The sequence below is a fragment of the Paramisgurnus dabryanus genome, chromosome 15 (genome assembly GCF_030506205.2).
Source record: "Paramisgurnus dabryanus chromosome 15, PD_genome_1.1, whole genome shotgun sequence".
NCBI lineage: Eukaryota > Metazoa > Chordata > Actinopteri > Cypriniformes > Cobitidae > Paramisgurnus > Paramisgurnus dabryanus.
Genome location: NC_133351.1, coordinates 35,004,966 through 35,022,470, shown reverse-complemented (window position 1 = coordinate 35,022,470; position 17,505 = coordinate 35,004,966). Strand labels below are relative to the sequence as shown.

Here is a 17,505-nt window from a genome sequence, read left to right as displayed (position 1 = left end):
TGGTGAGTAAGAGAAATGAAATGAATGAATAAATCTAGTGAGCTGTCTACTTTGACAACTTTTTGGGGGCACAAAGATGCATGAGGTATTTTGGAGCATTGTTTTTTGTACATGTTGCGGAAACATTCAAAAACAATATTTTGATATCAAGCCATGCTGCCTAAGTAGGCTGCTTACTAGAATTTGAAACACAGCCTCGTGTTGTGATATACAAAAGTGAGCCGCTGTCGACCCCTCTCTGCCACTTGAGGTTTAAACACATCACACGAGTCCGCTTGCGATGATGGGGAACAAGCTTTTTCTCATTTTCTTCTCTCTGGCTTTGGCAGTTGGTTTTTTATCGATTGCGTTTGTTTTAATTTGGGTTTTACACTTCCGAGAGGGACTCGGTTGGGATGGAGGATCGGCTGAGTTTAACTGGCACCCGTTGTTAATGGTCATCGGCTTTATTTTTCTTCAGGGAATCGGTAAGGAGTTTCAATGTTTGTTTTTGCGTAACTTGCACCAAGATGTTGTTAAACGATCCGGGCCCTACTTAAAGTATCAAAAACGTCTTAAGCAGATTATATCTTATGCAAACAACATTCTTAAGTTTACGTAAAAACGTTACATTGTTGCAGTTATTATGTGTTGACGTTTCTCTTATGAGTCAGACATTATGTTGCAACTGAAATTTAGATTTCACAAGCGTGCAGGCCGTTTTTGTTTAATTTTACCCTTAACGGTCTGTGTAGACAGACATAAATTAAGTAAAATAAGTGTTTTTCTCTCTTTTTGCGGGAAGTATGGTGGCTGTGTCTTAAAAAGAGAGAGCTGCCCTACGCAGGCAGCATTGTTAGGCGCGCTCCCGACGTAAAGCATTTTGACTATTATTTACTTGCATGTGCCATTCCACCGAATCGATGCTATTTGCATGATGTAACTCGTCAAAATAGATTTTTTTTAACACTAAATCTAGTAACACACACATTTTACTTTTCAAAATGAGTATTGGTCAATCTCTGGTAACTAGTTTATTTTTAACATTGTGTCTTAATGGAAAATGGAGGCATTTTGGTAACAGGACTGATTTTTTTGCATAGACAGACAGCAAATACACGAAATATAACTGCATAAAATCTGTAAGGAATAATTGACGACAGGCTGTTGAATTATCAGATAATAATGCACTCCCAAGGTGGAATACAACAATGTGCATTATTTTCAAGTAACTGTGGTATAATTGAAATAAATGACTCTGGTCCTTTGAATTATGTAAGGGAATAATTGACGACAGGCTGTTGAATTATTTAAATTAATTTAAAGGAACGGAGTCAATTATTCAATACCTATACCACGGTTACCAGAAAAATAATCAACACCCGATTTTTCAACCAATCAGAATAAAGCATTTAACCAGGGGCGGGGGCAGGGGGGGCACGGGCCACCCCCACAATTTGATTGGCCACCTCAAGTGCCCCCCCTCCCACACCTTCAGTCTCGTCAGTATTAATTATGTACTAGTGGTTTTGCTTTTCTTAAAATAAAACTTCATATTTTACAGGGCTTTGATTTATTTATATTACATTTTTTTTATTAGCTTAAAATATTAAAATATAAATTTTTGTGGAGGCTCCGCCTATGAAAAATTGTCTAGACCCGAGGAACCACTCTACCGTGACATGTTGTTATCGGAGTCAATTAGTAGGCGCACACTTATAGTAACGAACGGTGGTGGCACCAAGAAAAAGCAAGGAAAAACACAGAGGACGGAGAAAGGAGTTTTATGCAGATAGTGAAAAAGGTTTAAGCTGCGCCGTCTGTGTGTGCATGGGTTTATTTAAGACGACAAGTGCCCTCAATAGTCGACACACGGAGAGAGCTTTGCGTTGATTCGGCGCATGCAAAAACATTAACTTGTCATACGACTATGAATAAACGTTTACAATTTCCTCAGCCTCTAAACTTTCATTGCTATTAACTGTTTTCCTTTTGTTAAGTACATTTTCTGTTGCATGAAGCAAGTTTCACTTTCAAGGTGCACAGGCTTTGCAAACTCTAGATAAAACACAAAGTTTAAACCAAGCATTGTCCAACATCTGATCCTGATCTAAACCAGTTTGGATTTATCTGGATTTGTCGACTCCAAACTTACTCTGAATTCTGAAAATTAAGAGTTTGTTGTTCAAATAGCTTCATGCAACAGACCACAGCCTCAGAAGCATATTTAAAGAAAACAACATAAACATTATTTTTTTCTATACATTAACTCACTGGGGCTCTGTGCAATATGCCATTTAATACAACCAAATGTAATATCTTTATTAAGATGATATGCGGACAACATTCAACTTTAGGAAATAAATTAGTTTATGACTTGATAAAGTAACTGAGAAAAATGCATTATTATTTCTTTAGGGACAGACAGACAGTCAGATACAGGCAATAGGACCAATGAAAAGGTCTCAAAAAATTCAGAATTTCTTCATTTTGAAGAAAAAAAGAGAGATAGAAGCAGAAAGGCATGAGGAGAGGGATGAGAGGAAGACGCAGCAGTAGTCCACTGACTTTTCTGCAAACCAAGGTATGTGTATTACATGCAGAGACCAGAGGGAGGTTAAAACAAAAACACATCAGGAGGTTTAAATGTACTGAATGTATCAGGATACAGTATACAGTATTATTACCTTCAATGTAGGGCAAGTTACACTAATTCACTGTTTATATGTATTTAAATGTGCCACCCCTCTCTAAGTCTGTGCCCCAGTCCGGCCCCCCCATGAAAAATTCTCTAGACCCGCCCCTGCATTTAACAGGCCCATGGTATGCTAATAGCTTGAAGACACTGGCAAATTCTAGTAATTTTCCACATACCATACACTTTTGTAGCTCCAGATATCCTGTCTTCCTGAAACGCATTGATTTTGTACGAAACTCAGCGACCTGAAAACCGCTGTGTCCCTGATTGGCCAGCTAATCTGTACGTTGTGATTGATCTGAATACCTCTGACGTTATCTGGAAATGTGACGCTCCTTACCATGTTTGAAAGATTCGGTTGCTATCAGAAGTTAACTGACAGGCTGTGAGGAAGCGTGAGGAATTATGATAATGTCGGTCTTGTCTACATCACCATTCACAGGAAGTAAACTGTTGCCTACAATCCATGTGTTTGTTGTAGTCCAAGAAAAGAGATTTACGTTGGAGACGATAATTTGCGACATTGTTTAGTTTGGGGTTTGTACCTTTTGGATATCATTAACATGTACTAATACACACTCACACACCAAAGGAAATTTTAAAACGTGAATCAGACAATAGTTTTTCTTTAACTGGGTTCTTGCGGGGTCTTAAAAAGTCTAACAAATGCACAGATTTTTATCCTATCTTAAATTTTATTAACCCAAGTCTTAAATTTCTTACCTCTGTTAATTGTCGAAAAGTGTTGTCTGCAGAAAATGAAATAGTAATTTAAAACACTGAAGAACTAATCAGTGGGAGGCAGATTTCTTAAAACTTTATACTGAATTCTCATGGTGACAAAATATCTTATAATATTAGAAAACTTTAAACATCTTGTCTAGTCTTATTCTAGTGTTCCTAATCTCAAGTCTCGTTTAATCTTGTTGGGTAAGTGTCTTGTCACACCCCAATAAAATGCATCTTGTTTTTGTCATGAAAGATAAAAGGTCTTAAAAAAACACATGGACGCATGCACACTGCACTATAAAATTGGACTTCATTGTTGTGATATAGGGCTTAAATTTCATTCATAATGGTCTCTTGGTGAAACCTGAGCAACCCTGTTTAAGATTGACATTCACAGTCATAGCATCAATATTATAAAATATACAGAAAAGAAAATGAAAAAAGTGACTTCTGATCTTCACATGGCCTTCAGAAGATGTGTGAAATACTGGGGACATGACTTAATGTTCATTTTATCTAAAATATTACGGCTTTTTCCAACACAAAAATTCAAAAAAAATAAAATCTATCTAAAGGATTTTGTCCTTTAAAGGTGAAGTATAGAAACAGAGAGCAGGGATGGATATAAAATGCAGTTTTTGAATGTTCATTGTACTTTTTATTAATGTTTTAAATTATACAGTTTAAATTTGGTGTTAGATTAACATGGAGGACACTTTTAGAGTTAGTCGTCTTGCATTTTTATCCATATACCCACAGTTTTACAGACAAGGCTTGAGGCTAGTCCTAGACTAAAACACATGTTTGAGCCGTCTAAACAGAAAATAACTTGCACTATCAGATCTTAAAATATGCCAATGGCTTTGATTTGTCTCAGGATACACACCAGTAACCTTCTTTTCTAAGGCATGCTCATTAAAGATGCTTAAACATGTTAATTTACCTAAGGCATAGTCCTGGCTTTAGCTAAGCCTTGTCTGTGAAACCAGGCCATAATGTCCAGAAATGGCACAGATTTGGTGGAATGCCCCACACATATACACTTTACAATCCTGCACAGGTCATTTGTTTGCATATAAAACAAATAGACAATCGGCTTACAGAGAGTCGGAAATTAAATTCTGGACCTCAGAACCTAATGTTTAGTGGTTCTTATGATTTATGACAAATTTGTTCTAATTAATTAGGCAAAACATTTAAAGTATACAAAGTAGTGCTGTTGGTTAGTAATCTAATTTGTTTTAGGTTTAATTACACAGAATTCATGATCAATTAATTTATTTGATAAAATGTCATAAAACTGGGGCCCCCCGGCACCATCTCACGGCCCCCAGTTTGAGAACCACTGACCTAATACACACCTATTAAAACAGTCTCTTAATCCTAAATCATTATTAATATGACTTGCCTGATTTCTCCCAGATCAATTCTCAACTAAACAACACTTTTTTTTCTCAGCCATTGTCGTGTACCGGCTGCCATGGACGTGGAAGTGCAGTAAGCAGATGATGAAGTTGATCCACGCAGGGCTTCATGTTCTTGCCTTCATTCTAGCCGTCATTTCTGTGGTGGCTGTGTTTGATTTTCACAATGCAAAGGATATCCCTAATATGTACAGTCTACACAGCTGGCTGGGTCTGGCTGCTGTTATCTTTTACCCAGTACAGGTAAAGCATTACTGTGTGTAACACATCAACAGGGGCCATATACTACAGCATTTCATTCAGTTTTCTGAATTTCAGATATTATCCTCTCCTATGCTGCGTTATGTATCATTTTTATGGCCATAATTCATCTTCTGTCTGACCTTTTTTAATTTCAACAGGCTGATTTTGCAATTAACTAAACACGTATAAATAGTAGCTATAGCCTCTGGGCGGTCATATGTTTTTATGGCATAACTGTGAAGAATTGGGGAGAGTGTTTGCGTTATTATATTAGGTCAGACCTAATGTTGTGATGTTTGCTTTACATTTTAAATAGTAAATTTCAACACTTGTTATTGTAAGAGCTGTCTCAGTTGTGATGGTTCATTTTTTACCTAATCTCTTTCATGAATCAGATAGTTATGGGCATCGCTGTCTACCTGATACCTGTGAGTCCAGCATATGTGCGTGCTGCTTTAATGCCTGTACACGTCTATAGCGGCCTGTTCATCTTTACCACCGTGATCGCCACAGCTCTCATGGGCATCACAGAGAAACTTATATTTGCCCTGTAAGTACAGTATAATATATAAATCAAATAATAACAGTAAAGCACAAATAAATTAGCTAGACTGTTTCCAATTCAGCCAGTAATCCAAGCTTTCCAAATGTCTCACGTGCAGGAAAAGCCCAGGTTATAAAGACTCTCCACCAGAGGCCGTTTTGGTTAATGTTCTCGGTCTGCTCATCGCTGCGTTTGGTGGTCTTGTTCTCTGGATTGCCACTCGACCCTCCTGGAAGAGACCGAGTGAACCGATCACACAAACCCTGCACGATACCAGCACAAGTCCAGAGGAGATCAAAGGGGGCACTGCCGTAGCCGCAAGATCCGATCAAGAGTCCAGCGTTGAGACGCGCCGTCGTAATGGAAAAACAGAAGAATCTGAATAAATCCAATGTTACTGATAGATAAATATCATCAAGCGAAATATTTTCTAGAAGAGCTTTCATACCAGACCAAGTATTGTTTATGTTACCCACTGGTAATCTTTGTTATTATGGAAGCCTAATGTGTTTTCAGTTTATGAAGGGCATTTTAATCTAACATCTGTTTGTGTGAATTCAGTTGTGTATAATCATACAGAAGCACGTGATGTCCTTTCTTGCTGTTTCTAAACCTCATATTTGTCTATATATGGTTTATATTTTTCAATATTTGTACTATATCAACATTTAACACACTGTATCTGTATCTTAGTCAGGGGCATTTACATTTACATTGTAAAATAAGATTTGTAGGTTTAACTTGAAAAAGTAAGTTACCTGGTAATTCAACTTAAAAATATTAGTTAACTAAATAGTTGCCAACCAATAATAATAATTCAGTTGAATTAACAAAAAAAGGCAACCAGGTTAATTTCTTTTTTAAAATTGAACCTACTTTTATTTTTTACAGTCATTACCAGTGTAGTTCATTTATTTGGCACACACACTTTTGTCTTGTTTTCAGTACAAATATCAATAAATTATTAAATCAAGATATATTTTCTTAATGAGCAAGAAAATAGGTCTATATATTAAAATTTAAGTGAATAAGCAAAAACAAATCTGCCAATGAAATAAAAATTTTTAAAACTTAAAATTCAGAGTTTTTGTTTTTCATACCCCATTGGCAGATTTTTTTGTTTGTTTTAGACACAAATTCACTTAAATTGTATATTTTTTGTCAAAAAACAAAAAAATTGACAAATTTTCTTAGGTAATTTTGCTCATCAAGAAAAATGCATCTTAATTTAAGATTTTTTAGATATTTGTAATGAAAACGAGACAAAGACTAAGTAAGAAAGTCATTTGCAGTACACATTGTGTTTAAAAGTTTGTATTTGTGTTAGTAAGTATTTTTTATTGTAACTTGCTATTAGTAGGAGCATTTAGCATTAGTACAATGATCTGTATATCCAATATTTGTGCTCTATTTTTATTGCAAGATTATTTATCATTCGACGTCATGTTTTTAGTATGAATGGTCAATACAAATCAATAATATTTAAGCATTTTTGTGTATTTTCCCCATTTTTGAAATGAAAATGCTGTAAGAGGGACTACAATAAAACATGTTTTATACCTTATTTTATTGTTGTACTGTATTTTCTGCTGTTTGTTGAATGCACTGAATTGAACAATAGTGTGACAAAGAAAAGAAAGAACAAAGACTTCATTTTATATAAAGAGGAAATCATGTGGACCTAAAAAGAAAACTGTAACTTTATAATGAGGGTTTATGAATCATAATGAGCTAATACCTAAATTGAATCATGTTAGCATGATTAGTACATCATGCCTTAAAGGGACAGTTTACCTAAAAAAGACAATTTTGTCATCGTTTACTCGTGTTGTTACAAACCTGCATACATTTCTTTGTTCTGATGAACAAAAATGAAGATATTTTGAGAAATATTTGTAACCAAACTGTTAAGACTTTCATAGTATTCTTTTGGGACCTCCTATCGGATATTCCACAAAATATCTTCCTTTTTGTTTAACAGAAATGATGACAGAACTCATCATCAGCTCATATTTAGGTAAAAATATTTTGTTTCTACAATCTGTTAAAATGCCAACTACAGAAGGCAACAGAGTTCAAACCTTAAATATTTGAATGTATTTTATGATGCCAATCTCTTCAGTAGTAGTCAACAGCTCCAGTAGCAACAGCTGATGCATTCGAATCGAACATCGCCGTAAAGCGAAGAATCAATGACTTTTCTGTTTATTTTCATTGCCTGTCTGGTAAGATTCACATTTACAGTTACTGACAGACATGAAAAAAATCTTTGGCCAGTTCATGCACAGCAGGCATCTTAATAAAAAAAACTAACAAGACAAAATAAATAAACTGCATTGTAAAATACTCAAAATATTTACAGACAAAAGACAATACAGTCTTGGCATCCCATGCATCTTTCAAAAATATACAAATTCATTTTAAAGGGAGATGTTTAAGGCTCAGAGATAATCCAAGTGTTGACGCTCTGTCATTGCTCAGTAATAAGAAACACGTGGCTGTTTAAAGACATCTCCATGATGTTTTGATCTCCATTTAACAGCAGGCTCACAGACAGCGCATGTTTCAGTCTTCCCTGAAGCCTCTTCCAAACAGAGATGCAGAAAATTGTCCACAGCAGATGAAGTCTCAAGAGTAACTCTCGTTCTCGCTCCATGAGGTCATCCACTGCTTCTTCTCCAAGGGATCTAACATGACCTCTCCATCTTTCAAGAGACGCGTCTCCTTACGAATCCTCACTGCATTATATTTCGGTACGCTGTCTTCATATTTGGAGCGTTTGAAAAATCCACACTGACAGAAAAAGAAGAAAAGGACACAAATTAACACCAAATTTGACGCTTCAGAGAGTCACTCAGCGTTTATGAGCTTTGCGGTACGGAAGGCAGCGAGGGACACGACATGCTTGACAAAAAGCACATTTAAAAGCACATCATCCACTGATGATTGACAAAGAGGCATTCTCAAATATACACAACAAATGTCAGCGTCACATGATCTGGAAAGAGTGGAACACGGCGTGGAGCGCAAGTCTTTCCCTTCCTTTAGTCAAAGCAAAAGATGAGTTAGTGAATAGTTAGGCCACACGTCATGCAGACACGAGCTCTGCCGCAGCGATGATGTTTTACCCCGGTGAAGAGAGAGTTAGGCCTCAGTGGACAGTTTGTCTTTATCTGAAGGCTGAGCGTGAATCTCAGCTTTCTGAAATGCAGCGTCATACTCGTCCCTCTTGGCTCGCTTGAAGAAACCACACTACAAAGGGGGCAAATTCAAGGGTCATTGTAAACATGTAATGATAAAGTTCGCCCTAAAGACCATGGGGTCCACACATTTTTATCTGACTAAGCGACAGGGGTCTTATGAAGTACTTTTACATTTGAAATATGTGACGGCTTTAGATAACATTTCAAAGCAATTTGTATCTGTAAACAAACAGTGTTGGGGTAACGCATACATAAGTAACGTGCATTACGTAATAATATTACTTTTCTGAAGTAACGAGTAAACTAACTCATTACTTTTTAAATCTACACATTAATATTTTAGTTACTTTTTAAAAAAAGTAATCGCAAGTTACTTTCAGTTTAATTAATTCAATTAAAAAAATTATGTACTGAATTAAAGTGAACGTGGCGACATAGAATTATGCACTCTATGCGTACACGCCTGTGTGGGAACAGTTTGAGTCAGAAACTGAGATGGCAGGCCAGAGCTCGATATTTTTGTGATGAAATATGCCATTTCTGAACGCAGAACGTTTCAGCCAAGAAAAAGTAACGCAAATGTAAAAAGTAAGCATTACTTTTCATGAAAAGTAACTAAGTAACGCAATTTGTTACTTTTTTGGGGAGTAACTTAATGTTGTAATGTATTACTTTTAAAAGTAACTTTCCCCAACACTGTAAACAAATGATACTAACAAGCCATTTTTTTACAATGATATTTTAGCAGATACAATCAAGGTGATTTTTATTGTTATACTACACTGTAAAAAAAGTAAAAGTTGGATCTTTTAAAGGGGACATTTCACAAGACTTTTTCAAGATGTAAAATAAATCTTTGGTGTCCCCAGAGTACGTATGTGAAGTTTCATCTCAAAATATCATATACAGTAGATAATTTATTATAACACATTAAAATTAACACAGGTGTGAGCAAAAATGTGCCGTTTTTAGGTGTATCCTTTAAAATGCAAATGAGTTGATCTCTGCACTAAATGTCAGTGCTATGGTTGGATAGTGCAGGTTAAGGGATGGAATTAACCCCTTCTGACATCACAAGGGGAGCCAAATTTTAATGAGCTATTTTTTCACATGCTTGTGGAGAATGGTTTACCAAAACTAAGTTCGTGGGTTGTTTTTTTCCACATTTTCTTTGTGATAGATGCACTGGGGACCCAATTATAGCACTTTAATGTGGAAAAAGTAATATTTTCTTGATATGTCTTAAAATTAAAATTTTTCCACTTTAAGTGAAAATTTAAGTTGATAAAGCTTGAATTGTTAAGGTTTTACCAACTTGAGTATTTTTTTAAGTTAATCCAACTTTCACTTTTTACAGTTTAGTGGAGTAAGCACAGAAGACAGCAGACAACTGTCCGGTTTAGAGTCGTCTGCTGTCTGGAACTCTGAACGTGCTCCACTACCTTCAAAATCTGTATTTTGAACACTATAAAATGGGTGTATCAAAAAAATTGTTTAATATTGTATTTGTGGTATCTTTAATGCTAAATAAAAGACGTGTACAATACGTAAAAGGTTGTTTAAGTGTCCAATGTTTTGGAGCCACAAAATGAAGTGAAAAAATATCAAATAATAGTAGCTTAGATCTCCAAAACGAGATAACTTTTTTTTGTCAAAACATATTTATTATTATGTGTTTAATTGTGCTACTTAGCTGTATTTTTTTCTCGTTTTGGAACCAAACTCTTTAAGGGATAGTGATAATATGATAAAAATGATAATAAACCCATAACTTAATTACCCTCAAGTCATCCGAGATGCATATGTTCATCATTTTTCAGACAGTCACTTTCAACTTTTGTAATGTATAAATATAGGGTCTACCTCTTTCAAGCCCAAAGATTGTGCATCCATCCTTCATCAAAGTAATCCGAATGGCTCCAGGGGGATAAATACAGGCCTTCTGAGGGTAATTTGTGTGGTATTGTTGTAGAAATATCCATATTTAAAACTTTATAATAATGTGTTCTCTGAAAAAGGATGACATATGCATCTTGGATGGCTTGAGGGGGAGTAAATCATGTGTTTAATATATTTTTGTCCGAACTATCCCTTTAGTGAGTATTAAAACAATCAGAACAAATCCAAAACCAAAGCTTTCTACCAGAAATCCCTCTCAGTAGCTCACGGCCATAAGGCTGACATCTTTAGTTTTAACGTTTTAAATGTACCTTCCAGAGTAACAGAACCAGAAGAGCCAGCATTAGAATTCCAGCTAATACGGCCACGAGAATGATCCACCAAGGAACGCCTCCAAACGGAGTCACTGTCGCCTCTGGAAACACGGTCAGTCTCACCTAAACATGTATGGTAAAAATACATTAGTCTGAGGGAAACTACTCTGAAACTATAAGCTATAACATATATTAAGTAAAGATCATGAGTGGATGCAGTAGCTAACAACCTAATTTGTACAACTTAAAATTTTGTCCTTTTCTAACAAACCATACATTAATGCAAAGCTTATTTATTCAACTTTCACACAATTGTTAAAACAGCTAAGCTATGTCATGTTATTGAAAAATGTCAACAACACACATCTGTTTGAATAGGTATGATTACAAATGTGGATATTTTTCTCACTGTTGTTTTCTGTGTTGTGCTTAGAAGGGCGATGGCATTACCTGTGTCTCTGGGTTTTTCAGCACAATGTTTGTTGCAGAAACATCCAGACTTATAGAAGCCTTCACCATTATATCAAGGTAATTGTAGTTAGAATAATCCTGGATTGATAAAGGAAACAGATGGTTTAACATGCTTTTATTCCTTCAATTTAATTCAATTCAATTCAACAAAACAAAATAATAATAAAAAATACTAACTCACTTCAAGAAAAGTTGAATTCCACAGGCGTGATTTTAAAATGATGACCGCACTGCTGTCCAGGCCCTGTAGAGGGCATCTGATCTCCACACATTTGGCATCTCCTGCGCACGACTATGAAATAAAGAGGTTAAAGTTCACTACAGGAGTAGGTTTGGTCATATCATTTCTAAAACTTGTAAAACAAATACAAACTAGTAAATCTCATTACCAGCGTCCTATGCTTGCGTTTGTCAGCGAAGAGAGATATTTTACTCGCTTCAGACACTTTCCTCTCCCCAAGCTCTCGTTTTGTTCTGGTGGATGTCGACTCCTAAAGTGTGACAGGACGCTTATGACTACATTTTTATTTGGTTGAGCAACATAAATGGAATAGTCTGCGAAAACACATTTTTTATGATTCACTGTTTTCTACATAAAATCATCTTACATAATGTAAAGAAAATTCAGTGAAAATATAATCTTGATATCTTTAACATTGACTGAGTAAGATCATGTCAAAGATTGAAATCAATGTTTAGAAAGCCAACAGAATTTTTTGTGCAAAATAATAAAACATCAGTGTCGGTAAAATCATTAACTTCAGATTTATAAATGAAAAATCTTTTACAGCAATACAAACACATTATATATTTTGTCATTTTATGGCTATGCCTACGTTTAATCTATTTTGATTAGATTATGAGACTTTAGCCTGGATTTCACAGATACTGTCACATATTTAACCAGGATGTTTATATTACGGTGATATTGTGTTACCTCATTCAGTCTGAGAGGGTTAATCTCTTTCTCAGGTGAACATGTGACTAACTGTAAGTCTCTGGTGTTGATCTTCATCAGATACAGCAGCCATTTTCCCATCGAGCTGTCTCTGGGCCACTGGATATTTAGAGAAGCAGTTCCAAAAGACTTCAGCGGCTTTCCCAAGTTGATCACCTACAAAATAGATAAATAAATTCAGGATTTAAGCTTTTTAAAAATCTCTCAATACCTGAAAAGGCACATCATAAATATATGAGAAAATTGAGCATTTACTCTGAATTCATATTCGATCAAGTTCCCAATGTCCTCCTCTGACTTCATGGCACTCTCGCCTTTGACTTTACCACCAAAATAGACCTGAGATGGTTTGGCCAACCTGAGAAACAGGAAGACAAAAACCACAATCAGATAACATGCTTACTAATAATGAATGTTACAATACTAAAGTGTGCACCAATACAGTACAGGACTGACCTTGATGTCTTTGTATTAGAAAAATAAAGATATCAGTAGCCCTACTGCTGCATGCACTGCACAAATACTGAAATGACTTGAATGTAAATGTGTTACTTGTATAATATTACTTCCAGTGAACTTGTGTTAGTATTGTTATCATTCACATATATGCTTAAAATCTCAAATGTTTCGCCTTGAATGGGGACACGTAGGTTTGTTTTCAATTCTCTTAAAATTTACATTGCAACCTGTATGGTCCCTTGCAATAACCTTAACGTACTGCAAGAAAACCTGGAATATTCCTAAAGGGTCCATAGGTTTCAGTCAGTCCAATTCATCATTTAATTTTTATTTATTAAAACAAATAAAAAATGCTTCCCATGTGTCTTTAGTTTTATAAGAGATCCAAACAATGTTTTAAACTGTGGTCATATTTCCCCAAAATGTCTGAATTTAAAGTAAGAGATCTCAACATAAAATCAAACATTTCTCATAAAATCGTCGGCTTGACATTTAATTTTCTAAAGGGATTTTTGTAGATACCCTAAATATCCTTCTACTTAAGTAATAAAAAATCAACCTCTGAACAAAACAGACTTTTATCTGAGGTGGTACAAAGCATATCTTTACTGATTGGAGTCGATTTGTTTAGTAAAAAAGTACATACCCTTGCACAGACAGCAGAAGTTCAATGATCACCTTGGCTTTTGCCTTCACTTTGCTCATTCCCTCCTGTAAACTCGTTCTGTATAAGAACATAGCATACAGTTACTGGCTTTATTGTGACCCTGCCTGTTCAAACCCAGCTAAAGTCATGTTTTCTACATAAAATCATGCTACATAAAGAACATTCTGTGACTATATAACTTTAATATATTTAATATTGACGGAGTAAGATCATGTCAATAATTGAAATCAATTATTCAAATCTAACTTTGAAGTTCCTCATATCATCACTAGATTAGACAGCACAGTACAGTATATGTGATATCAGACTTACGTTTCCAGCTGAAGTTCAATCTCAATCTCTTTGGTGTCGAGTGAAATCTTGCCAGTGCTCAGTATGATATAAAACGTTACCTACAGAAACATTCATACATTAAAATAACAGTAGACAAGAGCCAAGTCTGCGGGATGTTTGAACGAATATGAACGGACCTCTGAATCACGTTTAAATGGGTTTCCCAGCTCACAGTCGGCCAGAGATCCATTCTGATTGGCCGCACAGATCACATGCTTATCCTACAGAAACACACACACATTCAGTTAGTCAATATAAGAACATTAAAGATTGAGGAAATTATTCTCTGTGTTCCCCAAAGATTCCCAAAACTGAACTGTGAGTTAAATATAAAGTAAACATAATGTGTGGGACTCACTGTAGTTCTCAGAGATCTGAATCCAGAGTATGACAGAGATTCATCAAAGTGTGCCAGCAGTTTGGCTTCATGAGCATCATCTCCGCCCCTGTTCCCCACCGTGACCTCCAGAGCAATGTCCTTCTGATCGCTTAAAGACACCACTGGAACGCCGTTTTCTCTGAGTAACCAATACAACATTTCTTATTATTACATCTTTACAAAACAACATTTATATTGATGTGTGTGATGATTGACTGATACGCACAGCGGCAGTGGAGGGAAGACGTCCTGGTTCGTCTCTCTGAAGCAGAATCTATACTGCAGTTTTAAGTTACTCTGACAGATGTTATCAGTGCCACAGCCCTCCTTCAGAAAGTTGACCTGCACAAGCAAACCCAAATGATTTTGCATTAACTTTAAATTAATTACTTTATTATTGAATTATTTTACATAAAAAAATACCTTTTTAAGATTTAAGAATATGTGACCCTGTTTGCCTAGAATGTGTCTGTAAAGTTTTAGCTCAAAAAAACCCTACAGGTCATTTGTTAAAGCATATCTAAAATTTCACATTTGGGTAAAATTAACCAGTCAGTCAGTGGCTGTGGGCGGGGCTTATCGGTGTGACAACACATTAACAAGAGAATCATAACTGCTTTGTTTTAATGGGGGTTACAAAAGAAGGAGTGGGTGGATTTTTTATTGTAGGTTTGTTGTGTTCAAACACTGCCAACACACATTTCTGTCTAGACACTTGTGTAAAGTGGATTTTGCAATATATGTGTAAAGTCCTATAATCTGATAATAAGAATAAAGTTTGATTTTACTCATCGATTTCAATCTTTGACATGACCTTAGTCAATCTTAGGTTGTTCTTTACATTATGTAGGATGATTTAATGTAGAAAACAGTAAATCACAAAAAAATGACTTTAGCTGGGTTTTCACAGACTGGGTCACATTTTTACAAATTAGTTTCTTTACATAATTCTAATAGTGATATTATATAAGTAAAGGATGTAAAGATGGACTGTTTGGGTTCATCATCAGTAAGTACCTCTGTAATGGTCCTGTTAGGCACAGTGGAGTCCAGTATTGGCACGAGTTGTGGCAGGGAGCTCTGCCTTTTGCCTCTCTTAGCACTCTGAATGGCCACAAAGACCTCGATAGGAACTGCTCTCAGCTTATCTTTGATGGCTTCCTGAAAACGTTCACACAACAGATCCAACCCAGTCAAAATATCATTTACTAACAACAGAGTAGAAAAAGTCATTTGAAGCCGATAAAAACAAGCTTTATTCACCTTTAGTTTCAGTTGGGTCTTGTAACACGCTTTCTTATTCTGTCCTCGTAGCTCCAAAGTACCAGATGACTGGAACTCCTGATCCGTCTCGCTCTTCTCTAGGAACACAACTCTGGATGTGAGCCCAAGCTTTCTGCGGTACCACTCTGCTTCAATTGTGTAGCCAATTGCTGCGAGACAAATCAAAATGAAAATGTGTGAGTTTTGGTCCATTTGAAGATTTAAGCCTTTTCCACTGCATAATTGCCTAACTTTTGCTTTTTGGAGTGGCTGTCTGTACTTTACTAGATTTGAAAATGTCTCTCACACGAGAATATAAACAGACTCACTGAGTTTTGGGTTGTAGGTGGTGGGGTTTGCTCTGTACGAGAAACAAGCCTCAACAGTCAAGCTGTGAAAAATACAACATTAAACATAGATAAGTATTTTCCCACAAGACAGCTTTCATGAATCTGTGCAAGACTTTCTTAGTTCTCACCAAATACTGTTACCACACGTTTTCTTCATCAAGTCAATTTCCTTTGGTGTGACCTTGACGTCTGTCTTGATGCTAACAACCGATTTGGACCTGCGTGCACACAACAGAGATGTCATGTTACTAACTACTCAAGACATGAAGAGTTAATAGACATGAGAAATGACCGTTCAGTACCTGTATATGAAAACTGCATCAGAGAGAGAGCCCACAGCAAGATCAGGATACGAGTTATGATCCAGGTCCATATTTCCAGCCAGAGAATAGCCAAACATCTTAATGTTGTGTTGCCTGCCCTCCAGTATCTACAAGGAATATTTGCTACAAGCGTTAGCATCTATAAAGTAAAGCTGGATTATATCTACGAATTTTCAATGCAATTTCATGGCAATTTGTATGTATTTTACGTGGTGGCTAATTAATATTATACCACAGGTCTGTTGAATGCTGTATTCTGATTGGCTGAAAAATGTTCTGTGGGTATGCATTAATTTCTGATAACCGCACACCTAACTTGTCAAATGTCTTGAAAATAGGCACCAAAGCCATGTTTGTGGAAACCGTTGTTTATTGTGACATATTTTTTTCTCTTTGATTGTTTTCTCATTTCTATGTAAAGCACTTTGAATAACGCCTGTAAACTTGCCTTGTCTTGTTGCGATCAGGGGTGGGATTTCATTGCTTTTTTTATGATGATCGTATTTTTTTGTACAATTCAATTCTTACAGATTCATACAAACTACCCAACTCGTAAAATATGACAGAATTCCCATTAGATTAGGCCGGAGTATTTTGAGAAACTGCTCATTTACAATATATGACATAAATAAATTATGTGACCCTTGACCACAAAACCAGTCATATGTATCAAGGGAATAGCCTATATATGGGTCAAAATTATCAATTTTTATGCAAAAAATCATGTAAAGATCATGTTTCATGAAGATATTTTGTAAATTTCCTACCTTAAAAACATCAAAAATGTATTTAGTAATATGTGTTGCTAAGGATTTCATTTAGACAGAGATTTTCTCAATATTTTGATATTTTTGCATTATTTTGATTTATTTTTATATTTTTTATATTTGATTTTTAAATAGTTGTATCTCAGCTAAATATTGTCATATCCTAACAAAACAAACAATACATCAGTGGTGATGTTTAAATCTCAATTTAAAAAAGTGACCCCTATGGTTGGTTTTGTTGTGGACCAGGGTCACAAATAAGGTTACACCAAAAGTAGCACAAAAAATAGAAGATAAGAGACAAAGACATACAATAAATACAAAAATATACAATACATTCAGATGTACATTTTACATTTAGACATTTAGCATTCAGACACTTTTATCCAAAGCGACCTACAAAGATGAACAATTTAATATATATTTGTAATGAATCAATTCAATGGAATATAATAAGACCAAACATAAGTATCTATTTGTTTGGTTTTATACTGCAAATGGA

General features: G+C 35.5%; 2 protein-coding genes across 3 annotated transcripts in view; one reads left to right on the top strand and one right to left on the bottom strand.

The window, feature by feature from the left end:
- Positions 1–203: 203 nt before the first annotated feature.
- Positions 204–7,181, top strand: cybrd1 (cytochrome b reductase 1). Its single transcript, XM_065293243.1, has 4 exons — positions 204–467; positions 4,865–5,073; positions 5,469–5,623; positions 5,736–7,181. Exons 1-4 carry the CDS (start codon positions 281–283, stop codon positions 6,001–6,003), a joined length of 819 nt encoding a protein of 272 aa, XP_065149315.1. The 5' UTR covers positions 204–280; the 3' UTR covers positions 6,004–7,181.
- Positions 7,167–17,505, bottom strand: part of itga6a (integrin, alpha 6a) — a 31,104-nt gene continuing 20,765 nt past the window's right edge. The window contains exons 9-26 of one of the 2 annotated variants that reach the window (XM_065293242.2): positions 16,216–16,343; positions 16,042–16,131; positions 15,893–15,954; positions 15,564–15,733; positions 15,318–15,461; positions 14,527–14,642; positions 14,280–14,439; positions 14,059–14,142; positions 13,901–13,980; positions 13,568–13,645; positions 12,718–12,820; positions 12,442–12,618; positions 11,894–11,995; positions 11,686–11,796; positions 11,484–11,582; positions 11,031–11,156; positions 8,746–8,869; positions 8,271–8,410 (exon numbers count right to left, since the gene is read on the bottom strand). In XM_065293242.2, the coding sequence (XP_065149314.1) occupies positions 8,762–8,869; positions 11,031–11,156; positions 11,484–11,582; positions 11,686–11,796; positions 11,894–11,995; positions 12,442–12,618; positions 12,718–12,820; positions 13,568–13,645; positions 13,901–13,980; positions 14,059–14,142; positions 14,280–14,439; positions 14,527–14,642; positions 15,318–15,461; positions 15,564–15,733; positions 15,893–15,954; positions 16,042–16,131; positions 16,216–16,343 (1,938 nt within the window). In that variant the 3' untranslated portion in view covers positions 8,271–8,410; positions 8,746–8,761. Of the gene's footprint in view, positions 8,411–8,745; positions 8,870–11,030; positions 11,157–11,483; positions 11,583–11,685; positions 11,797–11,893; positions 11,996–12,441; positions 12,619–12,717; positions 12,821–13,567; positions 13,646–13,900; positions 13,981–14,058; positions 14,143–14,279; positions 14,440–14,526; positions 14,643–15,317; positions 15,462–15,563; positions 15,734–15,892; positions 15,955–16,041; positions 16,132–16,215; positions 16,344–17,505 lie in introns of both variants that reach the window. The other variant, XM_065293241.2, reaches the window with a different exon arrangement.

Bases quoted from the DNA above. Each gene is read 5' to 3' on its own strand.
- cybrd1 (XM_065293243.1), top strand. From the start codon at position 281: ATGATGGGGAACAAGCTTTTTCTCATTTTCTTCTCTCTGGCTTTGGCA. The intron at 468-4,864 runs GTAAGGAGTTTC...TTTTTTTCTCAG, and splicing joins TATTTTTCTTCAGGGAATCG to CCATTGTCGTGTACCGGCTG. The intron at 5,624-5,735 runs GTAAGTACAGTA...TCTCACGTGCAG, and splicing joins GAGAAACTTATATTTGCCCT to GAAAAGCCCAGGTTATAAAG.